The 14,388-nt window shown below is 37.0% G+C and overlaps 3 protein-coding genes across 9 annotated transcripts in view; 2 read left to right on the plus strand and 1 right to left on the minus strand.

The window, feature by feature from the left end:
- Positions 1–21: 21 nt before the first annotated feature.
- Positions 22–3,292, plus strand: LOC135115884 (glutaredoxin-related protein 5, mitochondrial-like). The gene is made up of 3 exons (XM_064032983.1): positions 22–414; positions 1,761–1,875; positions 2,898–3,292. The coding sequence occupies exons 1-3, from the start codon at positions 277–279 to the stop codon at positions 3,083–3,085; spliced, it is 441 nt and encodes a 146-aa protein (XP_063889053.1). The 5' UTR covers positions 22–276; the 3' UTR covers positions 3,086–3,292.
- Positions 3,293–3,829: 537 nt separating this feature from the next.
- Positions 3,830–9,683, minus strand: LOC135115877 (inhibitor of growth protein 1-like). Its single transcript, XM_064032971.1, has 6 exons — positions 9,530–9,683; positions 8,772–8,846; positions 8,222–8,425; positions 7,665–7,828; positions 7,294–7,419; positions 3,830–6,823 (listed from the first exon to the last, which is right to left on the minus strand). The coding sequence occupies exons 1-6, from the start codon at positions 9,609–9,611 to the stop codon at positions 6,617–6,619; spliced, it is 858 nt and encodes a 285-aa protein (XP_063889041.1). The 5' UTR covers positions 9,612–9,683; the 3' UTR covers positions 3,830–6,616.
- A 1,240-nt stretch (positions 9,684–10,923) lies between these two features.
- The window catches only part of LOC135115947 (uncharacterized), a 13,584-nt gene continuing 10,119 nt past the window's right edge, over positions 10,924–14,388 (plus strand). For 2 of the 7 annotated variants that reach the window (XM_064033096.1, XM_064033106.1), the window contains exons 1-4: positions 11,013–11,101; positions 11,899–12,263; positions 12,596–12,825; positions 12,978–13,634. In XM_064033096.1, the coding sequence (XP_063889166.1) occupies positions 11,019–11,101; positions 11,899–12,263; positions 12,596–12,825; positions 12,978–13,634 (1,335 nt within the window). In that variant the 5' untranslated portion in view covers positions 11,013–11,018. Of the gene's footprint in view, positions 10,975–11,012; positions 11,442–11,898; positions 12,264–12,595; positions 12,826–12,977; positions 13,635–14,388 lie in introns of those variants that run through there. The other 5 variants (XM_064033141.1, XM_064033131.1, XM_064033150.1 and 2 more) reach the window with 5 other exon arrangements.

Below are 14,388 nucleotides of genomic sequence, written 5' to 3' on the forward strand. Positions count from 1 at the left end.
AGCCTCTACCTGGCTTATGCAAGAGGTGGGTGCATTACTGTAGGCAATCAAGGAGAGAAAATATATACCAAATATAAACCTGCTTATTGTCGAGATGCATATAACTGAAAATATACACGAATTAGATGCAGTTCTGCTCATGAGAAGTAATGGTGTACGCGTGCGGTGCCTGCTGCCTCTCTTCGTGGTGTGCGGGAGAGCACGGCAAGATCGGCGCAATATTAGATCGTTATAGCGCGTGGCTTCTCACCTCTCCTGTCCAGCTGCCTTGTTACGATGCTTGCTGCAACCCGCCTTCTGAGGGCGTCGGCACTTCGCAGTGTGAGCAGTGTGAGGTGGTGTAGCGTGCGGGTGGGCAGCAAAGAGTATTTCGATGACTTGGTGGCACAGAAGAAAGTGGTCGTGTTCATGAAGGTGGGTGTGCTGCGTCTTTTAGCTTGATTACAAGATGCCCGTGCGTGGATGCATTTAACAAGGAGGGAATTGCACAAGTTTTGATTTTTATTATATGTTCGTCATATATATAAGTAAATGAATGACACCTATGTATAATTCTTTGAATTTTTTTAAAGAGTTAATTTTGCAGCCATGAAACAAATTTTGAAAGATCCCAATGCACACTGTTCAGTGTTTGACCAGAAGGAATTACTGGGAATTGTCATACATATATTGATAGTAATTGTTGACCAGCATCCCAGTATGGACAGTATCAAGTGTCTGCCACTAAACAACCAGGTGGCACTAGTCATTTTACTTGCAGCCTTAACAAACCTAATAATACCGGATTTACTTTGAACAAACAGTTCGATTAGTAGTAAAAGTGGTAAATCTTACCAATAGCAGCTTCTGATGTATTCTATTGCCATCCCTCAACTAGACAAGCAAGCTTTGGGACCTGGTGGGAAAGTGGGTTTCAGGGTGGGGAGGCCAAAATAGGCCACATTTGGGAAACATAAAAAGTTTAAGGATACCAACACCACTTTTGAGAAAGATCTCTAAAAAAAAAAAAAGTCAACAAAACAGGGAATATCCATTCCCCCATACTCCTGCTACTCTATCCTAACATTTTCAAGTCACTAAACCTTGCTTATTTGGGAAGCCTCTGCCCCCCTATATTCCCTGTTTTGCATCCCCCTCCCTGGACACCCCCTTAAGGACATTAACCTCACCTAATCCAACACACCCTAACCAGGGGGTCTAGTGGGGGGCTGACCTAACCTAACCTAAACAGGATGGGGGTTGCCCCCCCTGGACCGCACATTAAAGATTAACCTAACCTAAAGGTGCCCACCCCCCTCGACCCCTCCCTTAAGGATACTAATCTAACCAGGGTGGCTTCACATCCCTCTGGGCACCCACTTAATAAGGACATTAACCTAATCTTACCTAATGCCCCCCTGGACCATCCCTTAAGAACTTACATTGACATAACCTAACTAAACCTAACATAGGCATAGACAAGTCATGAAATACACATTAATGGATGGCCACTTGGACAGAATGGCTATCTAGGTAGGAAAAATGGAAGCAAGACTGCAAAAATCTAGATAATGAGATGAGATCAGATTATCAGGAGTGATTTTGCAAAAGCAGCAGTATGTGGCAAGAATATAAGAAACTGTCTTGCATCAAACTTTTGTTGTTGCCAGTGTTGATATTTTTCTATTTTCCTCCATCCTGTATCTACTTAAGAAAGGATAGGGAAGACATTACCAAGTTGAAATAAAATGTAGTAAAAATTAAATACTTGCTTCCTCCAGGGCACACCAAATGCTCCAAGATGTGGGTTCAGTAATGCTGTTGTGCAGATCCTCCGTATGCACGGTGTCGAGTATGATGCCCACAATGTTTTGGAAGATGAAACTGTACGACAAGGTGAGTTTTGGGCCTCTTGTTGTCTGCTGAATTCAGGATAAAATGTACTGTCAACAGCTTTTCAAAGTGGGAGAGATAAGAATATGACAACTTTTTTTGCCCTCAAGATTATTGTGTAAGTTTGTATTTTGAAATATCATTATTGTTATCCACATGTTTATAATGCATATGTAGTATGTTAGGATTGCCATGTGTTTGGATTTTGTGAATATATCCTGTATTTAGTTGTCAAAATTCTTGTGAAGAATCTAAAACATTGTGCTAAACTCTAGCAGTGCAGTTTTCATCATTTTTTTTTTAAGAAATTGCTATAATATTAAACCATATATTATATATATATATAGAGAGAGATATCATTAAATTTTCATTAGACGGTGGGTGTTGCCAACTAGTTTGTCATAAATGGCTACTTCTTCATGTTCAGTTGCACTTTATTTTCAATAATTAGTGCTGTAATAGTCATGCAATTAATAGTAACAATATACTTGTATGATATTCTAATTCTTGCAATAGTATTTATCTTTTAAAAAATCAAAATAGATTAGTCAGGGTTGATCTGTTTTTACTGAATTCTTGTTGACTTTCTATTATCAGTATATTGACTTAAAGGAAAGGAAGCTTTCTCTCTCTCTCTCTCTCTCTCTCTCTCTCTCTCTCTCTCTCTCTCTCTCTCTCTCTCTCTCTCTCTCTCTCTCTCTCTCTCTCTCTCTCTCTCTGATGACTTTCTTTAATAATTTTATAATAACTGACAATAGACTAATTTTAAAGATTGTGCTTATGCTTGCATTTTTCTTTGCTCACAGTAATTTACCTTGAGTTCACAATACTTTTCATTGAACAGGGACACCAGCATTCATCTTGATTCTGCATACCTTGTATTGTTACATCTATGGTTATTCCTTATATCCCCTGTTTCTTATCTCCTGTGCCAGAATATCTTATAGATATTTGGGTTCCTTTAATGTTAACATTATTCTGAATTACAGTATAATGTATTTATTTTGCTCTTTTCATATTTGCAGGAATTAAGGAGTATTCAGAGTGGCCAACAATACCACAGGTTTACATTAACAAGGAGTTTGTCGGAGGGTGTGACATCCTCCTTCAGATGCACCAAAATGGTGAGCTGATAGAGGAGCTACAAAAGGTGGGCATCTCATCAGCCCTACTAGAAGCAGAAATAGGCCAGGGAGACAAAAGTGACAAATGAATGTGTAAGACTTAAGCATGGGATTTCATCCACTCTCTCGTGTGTTTGTATATATATAGACGTGTGTGTATGTGTGCGTGGCATAAAATTATAGGTTATCATTTGAAATGGCTGTCATTTTCTTATTGTCATAGCCAGTCATAGCTGGACTCGTTGTTACCTAATGGAACATTGTTCATGTACATAGCCATAAAAACTCTCATTGTATTTAGAGTTTTATGACCTTTATGCAATAAAAATATGTATCTTTATTTTTATACTCAATGCCTCTTCATAAGAACTCCCTCCAAGAGGATGGCAATGAAAGGTTCATTTATTCCTACCATTGCATGTCCTCTTTTTATGGTCTAATCCTCTCATTCTCTTTCCTCATTCTTTTAACGTAGTGCCCTATTCTTCTGTATTAAAGATACATGTGTAAAGCAATCAATATTGGACAATATTGACAAATTCTTTTACTTGAGTGATATCTTGATGCACTGGGTTAAACAGAAATCTTTCACACATGAAAATGGTCCTCCGCTTAAGAGTTCAGCAGCTAAGATTAATGGAGATCAGATAGTTCCTTGGTCCATAGCAGTTTCTGATGAGAAGTCATGCTCTCATAACTTTAAGTGCAGAGATTAATTACAATTTAGCAAAAATACTTGATTCTTCACTCTATTAACATCTTTACCAAGGAAATTACCTTTTCTTTTTTGTCAAAGTGTATTGTATTTTCTAAGGATAAATTTACAAGTCTGATCAAGTACAAAATTTTACTTTTATAAGTATCCAATGGAAATATACAATTATGTATAGTAGCATATAACCTTATAACAGTAATATCTAATTTGTATAACTGCTGGAAAACATTTGTACAGATATATGTAACTTAAATTTATCCATCATAGTCAACATTTTCCTTAGCTTCAACTGGAGGACTGCCAGTCCCAAAATTTTTGTTGATGAAAAAAATTATAAAGAATTTTCCCACACTGATGAGCAGCTACCTTACCAGCTAAAAAAAAAAAAAACCATGTATGGATCCCATTCATGTCAAAAAAAAAAAAAAAAAAAAAATATATATATATATATATATATATATATATATATATTCTCACATGTATCCAAATTATACTATAAAATTGGTTTCTTAAGTAAATGTAGGATTTTGTGCAGTTTCCTCTCCCAATGAAAGACACCAATCATAATTCCATCATATTGTAGCTAAATTCACCAACATTAAGCAAATATCAACAGAAATTGCCACTACATTGTCACCATTAAGATCCACTCAAGTATGTATGTACCTCCTATTTCTATGTAGTATGTTTACAACGAAGACATTATGAGGAAGAACTTGCTACTTGTAAGTTACTAAATTATGCTTCTGTGCAAGCAATAACAGTATTCCACCACAGGAAGATAGTGAAAGCCCATACAATTAATCTTAAGGACAGCATAACTTTTTACAGTGGTAGGGGCTTCCCCCCCCACTAGAGAGAAGCTGCTGTGAGTGAGATAAGAACTGATAACCTTGCACTAACAAGCTACACAACTAAGCACCTTTACTGAACAACCAGTACATAAACAAGAAATTCAATGTAGCAATGTACACATTTCCTGATAATGAGTGCATAGCCATGAGGATCATGTGCTGGATTTATGAGTGCCAACTGCATTCTGGTGAGCAAGCCTGACCTTTCCACACATGACTTCCTCTATATACCACCTTGCTCAGGAAAACAGTAACTATATGGTCATTAAAATAAAAATAATAATAATAATAATAATAATAATAATAATAATAATAATAATAATAATAAAACATAATTTAAGACTTATGAGGTGCAAAGTTCTCACTCTTGTGACAGGCAAGCCAGCAGACAGTGTTAATAATGCATGGTAAAAGATGGCAAGGTACCAGCAAAGACATGTTCCAAGTCCTGTTATTCTCTGCTCCTTTATGCATATCACTAATCCACTCTTCACCTTAAATGGAACATCTGATAGGGTAAGAGATAATAATTACAATTATATGCATAACATATGCCTGCATCTGTACCACATACATAAACTAAAGCTTAAAATAATCAAATAAATAATAAGAACTGCTACCATAAATAACTGCTGTTCCACAAATTTATAGTTTTAGTTTCTTAGGTCGAGATAGAAGGAAAACAGAATGAGGTAGTGTTCCAGATTTTACCAGTAAAAGGGATGAAAAGTCAGATTACTAAAAACTCAAATATTCTAGGAAGATGGACAGAAGAGATAAAATGAATCAAAAGTCTTTTGCAAGTAAGCCAAAGAAATTAGGGAAACTTCAAGAATTAATACCCTCAGAAGAACAATATGTTCCAATTGACAACCACTGAGTTCAACAAAATAAGACAGAAAAGTAACAATATAAATAGCAAGATAAGCAACAGTGCTGTGGAATGTGAAAGATTAGGGATAGTGAAGTGATATGATTAAAAACATTTCTTGTGTGGTGCTGCAATGACTATGGTCATGCAGAGCCAAGATAAAAATTGCATAAAACACTAGTAATGTTAAAATGTACAAGTGAAAGGAGATAAGCTGATAATAATGTAATTAACAAGCTTGTAATGACTGATGGAGTTACATAAAAGATGAATTTCCTGCAATGGAAATGTCATATGTTAAGCAATGTATTTTAGCAATTCAAAATGCAACCTAATGCTGATAATTTCTACATCCTATTTTTTTCCCTCTCCCTCTCTCTAAAACTGCCAAGAAAAAATCATCCACTAGTGTTGACAATCAGCGTGGGAGATCCAGAAAGCATAAGGAACGGCTTCAAGGTGGTGCCATGAAAACTTTTCTCCATGCTAAGCCATACACTTGAAACACGAAACTAGTGCCTCAAATGGCTAGAAAATCACACGATGTCTCTGGATACTATGTTTTTTTTTTTTTTCATCTTCTTTTTGTTATTGCTCAATACTGAAAACCATAATACTGCAACTATTTTTGGGTTCTGATTAAAATCATAGCAAATACCTCCTTGTGATGCCTCAGTAATAACTGAGTGTAATAACTGGTGTAAGTTTCTAGTTAATGGTGAAAGACTAATCATACAGAGACACACACACACACTATATATGTATATTTTATAAAACATTTTTGTCTCATGTCAGTCTTTTTTTCTTTTTTGAGAATAAATACAAAAATATTTACAGACCACACTAATATTCCACAATAAATTACTTTTATATGAAAAACTGAGTGTACATGTTATCCATTTTACATCACAGAGCCTCAATTAATGGACTTCCTGAAATAAAAGGCTTATTCTCAAAAGCCATTAGTACTTCTTTAAATCTCTGCTATAAAAAAAAATATTTATTTCAGATCTTTTAATTACAATTTTATACAACTTTTTCATATATATTTTTGAACAGGATGCATTACTTGAAGTCCATTTGGGTGAGTTAGTACTGGATGTAAATGGCCTACAGGACACTTCCATTGTAACATAACTTTGTACAAGGGAACAGGCCAACAACAGTGAAGATTTAAGTTTTATGACTTTTCTTCCTTTTCTTTATTGTATTTCTCCAACTCCTTCAAAAACTGGGCTCTGGGTTTCATTACAGTTGGTTTATCTCCACGACACTTGGGGCAGAACCACTTCCCCTTGGGCTTGTTGGTTAGTCCTACACATGAGAAGTGGAACCATTCGATGGGACACAGGTCATTGTCACAGCCAATCATCTCTCCATAAGATACCTTTGGATGCAAGAAAGGGAAGGGCATACAAATCAGTGTCAGTCATAGTTCATCTTTTCAAGTACTCATAATTATTCTAATCCAAATCTTACTTTAGCCGCAAAAGAATGGACTTAAAAAATGTAGTCTGGGAACTAAACAAATTAAAGTAATAGCTATTGGATGATGCTATTACTACTGATCTTATGTATAAATCAACGCTAAAGATGGAATCATTGTCCCCTTCTCTGAATCATCTTGTTCTAATTGCAACAATAATTAATTTACCAATACAATTTTAACTATTCCAATAGTAATGATGTGATATTGTTGACTACCATAGTAACAATGAATAGTATTGAAATCTACATCTTCCCAAATAAGGTTCTAGAGCTAAAAAGGAGTAGAATAAATATTCATCTATAAATTTTCAAATACTAGTTATCCTCATAATTGGACAATACAAAAATTGCATTGCAAAAATGCCTCACCTGTTCACAAAGGCAGTATGTTGGCTCATCAGGATCAATGGGAATTTCTGTTGGGGAATCTTCTCGCTCTCTCTCTACCCGAGTTTTTCGCTTCTTCTTTTTGGTTGTCTTCTTCTGTGCTGATCCCTGCACAAAAGCAAAAAAATAAATAGATGAAACAAAATAAAATAAATAAATAGATGGAGATTAAATTACATTGTGCCATCACAATAAATATGGAAAATTTTCAATAAACAAGAGAGTATTAACTTTGCCCAGTGGTAGTTACAGATATGGTGCTATTCCCTGTTAACTTTGCCCAGTAGTAGTTACAGATAATGGTGCTATTTCCTAAATACTAAGTCTAGCATGCAAAACCCAATTCAACCTACCTTCGCATTCGAGGTCTTCTCAGTGTGTGTGGCAGCTGGGGCTTCACTGGAGTTTTCATTGTGGCTGGTGGTGTGCTCATTTCTGGTGCGACGTGCCCTCTTGCTCACCCTCTCAGGCTGCACCTCCTTACATGACTCAGATTTTTCCTGCTCTTGCCCAAAGTCTGTAGAAAAGCAAAGGTCTCAGTGTTTATGTGTGTGGCTTGGAAAAAAAAACAATGCTAATGCTGTATTCATTTTCTTCTTTTTTTTTGCTTCATGATTTCAAATGTATTATCTTTGGCATCTTGACTTAATACCTATGAAGATTTCAAGACTTCATTCCCCTACTAACAAATAATCATCTCCAATAACTTATCACTGCATTATTCTAGCTGCCTTTTTCACACTAAAACAAAAAATTGAAAGCATCAATCACACAAGAAAACTGTGCTTTGCTTGGGGGGTGTAATGCATCTCATTATACATTCAATAATGAAGCCGCATAACCGTATAACAGTATGACAAGAATGTTTAATCTCCCTCATTGTCACAAACACCTGCTTTCTATTACTCACCCAAGTTTTTACTGTCCAGTTCCAGTTGCCTCTGTCTATTTTCAATGATATCCAGGATGTGCTGCACAATCTGAAGTTTGTCATCACCAATTTCCTGGGTGGATATCAACTTGTCCTGGATCTGAACCATCACCCTCTTGAGGGAAATGGAGTCCAGCTCACCCTCTAGCTGACCTCGCAGACCCTCCATGTCTTGCAGGAGTGCTGAAGTAGAGGAGAAAGGGAAAGCAATCATAATAAAGGAAAGTATGTCACAAAGTTAGATTTTCTATTTCTTTTAGTTGTGTTCATTTTTGTTTCTCATAAGTATATAGAAAGATGAGGCAACAAATAAATTATTATTTTTCGATAATGGGAAAAGTAGTCAATTAACAGCTTTGGAAATTATCTTAATTATATAAGTTCCTTCTATTTATAATTATCTGTGCATCATCCAACAGCATATGAAATAACTTTTCTATTACATTACTGTTGCTGTCATTGCTAGACCATCACATGAAATTTCATTGCCTGTCTTTGTAAAGTAATGGAGGGAAGAACATTCACTCACCCTGGTATCGGACATCCAGCTCTCTCATGCTGGAGATTTCCCTTTGGACCTCATCAGGCAGGTTTTCTACTGTGTCTAAAGAAATGGAAAAACATAGTTGGAAAATCTTTCCTATAAATTGTAATAATAATAATAATACCAAAATATTTTAGTTTTTACATTTTGCCTGTTCACCAACTTTCAAATTATGAAGTAGCAAATTTTTAACTCTCCCCCACACACAGGACTGTTGGCCTGCTGCTTTCACAGGTACATAACTTAGCAATTTTTAGGTGTTCTCATAGGTAATTATTTCCAGATTACTATGAGAGTTTACCAATATAACCTCACATAATATCCTCCCACCTGGGTAATCCGAACCCAACTAGGAAGGTTGGAGTGAGCTTTGAAACTGAAAACAAATTACAATAATAATTCTTTCCAATAAAATATATATGTATAAATATTGAGTGAGAGACCTATCTAGTTAAAAAAAAAAAAAAAATACCACGGCAAACACAAATCCATTCGGTCTGATCACGATTTCCCCCGTATATTAATCTGAGCATGCTAACCCATGTACCTTCACCCAGTATAATACAATTTCTGACCAAATTCAAATTCAAAACTGCAAGCTGTTGTGTGGCGAAGGACAAAATCTGAGTGTTGCAGCTTTTAATAATAGACTGTAACGCCCCTCTGGAGGCTGGCTCCACACTGGTACACACCACCTCAACACCATCATATCATACAGACGGAAAAGTAATCAAGGGACGTACCGAGGAAATTATCAACATATGTAGCCGAGTACAAGGCTTCAAGTGCCGCTTGGTTTAGCATCTTCTCCATCGGGTCACCCATCTCCCACTCCGGGCTCCCTCTCCCCTCCTCTTAGCAACCCGCTTGGCACCACAATAAACGCCTCAATGTTTTGGATCGCTGATCTCAAAATAAACAAAATAGCATCGCATTATCTACAATTTATCTTCCTTAATACTTTTTAATAGCATATTAAGCTTTATTTTCAAAGATCTAATATAATATTTGTAGCAGAAAAAGTATAATTTGCAGTGTCTCACTGACTCTATTGCTAAAGACCGTTTTCCATCACTCGATGTATCTATCGGGAAGTCTATTTATTTAGCACAGTCGTGTCGCGCTTTACTGGTTATCAGTAAAGCACACCACAATTGTTTATGAATAGTAGTCATGGATAATATTGAGTTAACATAAGCGTCTCCACCTGAGAGCTAGATTAGAGGAGCCTCTATTAGTTCTAGGGAGTCCCCCGCATTTAATTTCAATTTCACTGTCAGCGGCGGGAGATCTATATAACTATCTTTCGCCCTTCTCCTCTCACTGGTAGAGATGAGAAAGAAAAAAAAATCCCATCACCCTAGCCCTTATATGGATCTGCGAAAGAAAATTATATAGATCTGCCTCTATTCAGCGTTCCACCCACCCCCCCTCTCACATCTCAAGTTCCTCTCCCAAGGGTGATGACCAAAATAAATAAATAAATAATGTTTAATCCTCAACTGATTTTTTTTTTTTTTTTTTTATAGGAAGTGTAAGTAATTTAGCAGATTATTGCGACGCATCTAGCGCGATATGTGACGGGTCTAGCATTCATGTGACGGATCTACCTGGTTATGTTACGGGTCTCATTTATGTGATGTGTTCATTCGGTTATCCGATGGAGTTATTTGTCAGATCTAGCATTCATGTCATATGCGCAATGGGTTATGTGATGGATCTACCTGGCAGTCGAAGTGATCTAACGCTCTATATGATGGGTCTTGTGAGCAATGTGATGGGTGAAGCTCATACTATATATGTATATATCTATAAACTATGATACATGATCTAGAATAGTAGATAAACATATAATTTAGAGAAAAAAATGACAATAACATGTAAACTCCCACAAATTCTCTCTCTCTCTCTCTCTCTCTCTCTCTCTCTCTCTCTCTCATATGAACATATTATATACTCTTACGACAGATTACTTCCTGGATATCTTAATCTACGCTAAGAAAAATCTTATCACCTGAGAGAGAGAGAGAGAGAGAGAGAGAGAGAGAGAGAGAGAGAGAGAGAAGGGATAGGGAATAAGAGTATTACATTGTTTTGTTTACTCAAATCTTTACGGGATAGCAATTTAAATTACATAAGTCTCGAGTAATACCTCTGAAAATTACTCTCCTGTGATTGTTCTGTGTGGGTGCGTCTTTGTGGGGATACAAGCTAGGAATGCTGATACGTTTGATGGGGAGAATGAGTAAATGCAGTACCGGGCTAACCCTCATCTCCTTATTTGGTCAAGACTGGAAGTGGGAAGGGAGCTGGGGGTAGGAAGTACCGGTTGGGGAGAGGCGTTGGGTGTAGGGGTCAGTGTGAGGGTGAGTGTGGGGTTTATCATCACTCTACCAGTCATCAGACGGGGAAGATAACAAGTGCAGTGTGTATGTGTGTGTTTGGCGTGTAGGTGTAAAGCTGTCAAATATACGGTGGAGTGAGGCGCGGTTCCAAGGGTGAGTGGTAGGGCGAGGTGAGGGTGTCTGGGAGAGGCTTGTCAGTCTTTGGTCTTCACGCCCCACCAGTCAGCACACAGGGAGGAACAGGTGCAGTGTGGCGCTGGCTTCAACGTGGAGAACTGTCAAGTAGTCAATGGTGTAACACGGAACAGAGGTGTGTAAACTGAGGAAAGGGATTCAGAGGTGCCGATCAGATAGACTATGTGGTTTTACTCAGTTGAACTTGTCATAACCTGCAGAATAAAAGTTTGCCTGTATATATACTTCTTGACAGAGGTGTGCACAGACTTGACCCATCAAGTCTTAAGCTACTTTAATGAGAATTACATTGATAAGGATGTGGTAACCTTGCTATCCATCATTAGATGCACCCATGCCTGCCTGACGATCACTCTCGGGGAAGGGAACATTTTACAGCCTTGTTTAGCAACTTTTTACCCTTCATATTATACACTGAAAGAAATATGAGACCTAGCACAACCAGATTTATGTATATCTTATAATACTGTGTGTAAACTTTGTTGAATTATGATACATACTGCTAACTTCCAATCTGGAAGTGATTTATGTTTTTAAACTTAATTATAGCTGTGGTGATTTCTCTTTGCCAGGAAAATGCCACTTCATAAAGGTGTGGAAACCCTTAGTACTCTGTGTGTTCTGAGAATAGGACAGTTATTTATTGAAATTACTAAATGCTTGAATCGTTGCACTGCCAGTAAGAAAAAGGGAATTCTTGCAAGCCAGAAACTTGCAAATAAAAAGAATTTTCATCATAAAAGTGAGAAAAAAAGTGATGAAAAAGATGTTCAGAACCAAAATGAAACCAAAGAAGTGGAGGAAAAGAAGGAGACTCTCAAACCAGAGTTGTCGGGGACCAATGGGCATGCAACACTTCAGGCAGAGCAGGTAGAAGAGGCACCGCTTACTCCACCACTGGAAAAAGAAGAGGAAAGGAAAAAAAAGAAAAAAGAAGGTGAGGTGGAAATGTGTGTAGTTTATGAAATTTTATCATGACAATACCACTGATTTTGATGTTTTGAGAATGTTTGTCTGGGGACCAAACTCCTGATTAGGAGAACACAAGGACAGACCCTTAGACATCACAGTTGTCAGGTCCCAAGATTATTTTTAAGGCTTTGTATTGTTTACTGCATAACACAATGTATTTATAGCAAGCTTCCCAGAATGTAGGAATGTTCTTCATGATATTAGTTGTATGCATTACAGTTACACTTTTCTTTCTATTCAGAAATAATTTCAGTTTGCCATTATATATTAATCAATATGTGATTCATTATTTTGCAGAGTTGGAGCTGTTATGCCGAGACATTGGTCAAGCATTGACCTCTCACTCCCATGTCACGCTACATAGAACACTCTTCACCTCCATCAGCTCGTGCCTTGACCCAGTTTATGTGAAGGAGAAATGCAGCCGCCATGCCATTCAGAGTGCACTTGTACTTTTCCTGAATGCTAGTTTAAGAGAATTAGATTTTGGAGAAAGAAAAATGTTTTCAGAACATGAGATGTGCCAGGTAACTTTTTACTGCTTTTTTTGGAAAAATCACTTATATTATTGAAAAAGAATTTTCTGTATAAAAAAAAATTCCTTATATTTAGGAACTTTTTTTTCTTAATGCAATCATTGAATGAAGAGTTATCTCTCATTAGGGGTTATTACTTTCAGGTTTTGGCTGATCAGCTCCATAACGCAGTGAAGTTAGAAAGACTCATCATTGGTCGAGCATGTTATTGGAGATCACAAATTTTTGAAAATCTCAATGTAAAGTTAATGCAATTGCCTCATCTTATGGTCCTAAAAATCCAGTTTATCTGTACTCCAGAAATGATTAATGGGCTTTCCCAGAACTGCCCCAATTTATGTGAGTTATCTGTGAGAGGTTCTGAAAAACTGTCAGATGAGGCCTGTGATGAAATAGCCAAGTGTAAAGGACTCAACTGCCTTGATATATCAGGTACTAGAATTACTGGTAAAGGTTGCTGGAAGATTTTGGATTCTGTGAAAAATCTTTCATGGCTACATCATTGTGCTTTCAATTGTAATTCTGACTCTCTACTGTTTGAGTCTCGGACAGAATTGTTCAACTATGTAAAAGAACAGTTGAGTACAGCAGATGAGGGACAGTTGTTGCAAGTGCCTCATCCTGAGGTGACACTGCGGGATGTCAGCTTTAGTTTGAAGAATTTTTGGCTCTTCAATCCCATCACATATGACTTGATAACAACTTGCCTCTGCCCAGACCTGGAGCATCTGCGACTTGATTTCATTTTCCAGGACTTACTTGAGGAACCTGAAGTTTCAGTTCTTTCATCTCTTACAAAGGTAATCTTTATTTCTCTTATCAATTATTGATTATATTTTTACTTCTTGAGTATTTGCTTTATTGTAAGTATATGGTGTCCTTAGGGTCTCGGATATGACAGAATGATTGTAGGTGTGATTGTGAATGTGTGTGTGTGTGTGTGTGTGTGTGTGTGTGTGTGTGTGTGTGTGTGTGTGTGTGTGTGTGTGTGTGTGTGTGTATTTATCTAGTTGTATTTACTTAGTTGTATTGTACAGGGCACAAGCCAAAGCTCATTTTGTCATGTCTCCATAACCATAGTTATCCAGTTTCTCTTTAAACATGTGTACACTGTTTGCCGCAATCATCTCTTCCTTCAAATAATTTCAGACTTCAATAGTTCAATATGGGAAGCTGTACTTCTTGATGTTGCTTGAACATCCAGTCCTCTTTATTTTTTTCCCATGCCCCCTCATCCGTCTCACTCCCTCCTCCATCTGTGTTACCAAGTCATTTCTGTCTATTCTTTCTACATTGTTTACTAATATGTACATCGTTATTAGGTCTCCTCTTTCTCTTCTCTCTTGTTGTGTTGGTGATCCCATCTCTTCAAGTCTTTCTTCTTATCTTAAGTCTCTCAGTTCTGGTACCATTTTTTGTCACTATCCTCTGTATTCTTTCCAGTTTCCGTATATCTTTTTTTCTATGTGGAGCCCAAACTACTGCTGCGTATTCTAATTTAGGTCATATACTTGTTATAATTTTCTTCATAATTTCTTTATCTAAATAGTTAAA

Source organism: Scylla paramamosain, chromosome 3 (genome assembly GCF_035594125.1).
Source record: "Scylla paramamosain isolate STU-SP2022 chromosome 3, ASM3559412v1, whole genome shotgun sequence".
NCBI lineage: Eukaryota > Metazoa > Arthropoda > Malacostraca > Decapoda > Portunidae > Scylla > Scylla paramamosain.

Coding starts and splice junctions, on each gene's coding strand:
- LOC135115884 (XM_064032983.1), top strand. CDS start 277: ATGCTTGCTGCAACCCGCCTTCTGAGGGCGTCGGCACTTCGCAGTGTG. Junction 415..1,760: donor AAGTGGTCGTGTTCATGAAG/GTGGGTGTGCTG, acceptor TGCTTCCTCCAG/GGCACACCAAATGCTCCAAG. Junction 1,876..2,897: donor AGATGAAACTGTACGACAAG/GTGAGTTTTGGG, acceptor TCATATTTGCAG/GAATTAAGGAGTATTCAGAG.
- LOC135115877 (XM_064032971.1), bottom strand. CDS start 9,611: ATGGGTGACCCGATGGAGAAGATGCTAAACCAAGCGGCACTTGAAGCC. Junction 8,426..8,771: donor GCTGGATGTCCGATACCAGG/GTGAGTGAATGT, acceptor CCTCTACTTCAG/CACTCCTGCAAGACATGGAG. Junction 6,824..7,293: donor CATACTGCCTTTGTGAACAG/GTGAGGCATTTT, acceptor TTGCATCCAAAG/GTATCTTATGGAGAGATGAT.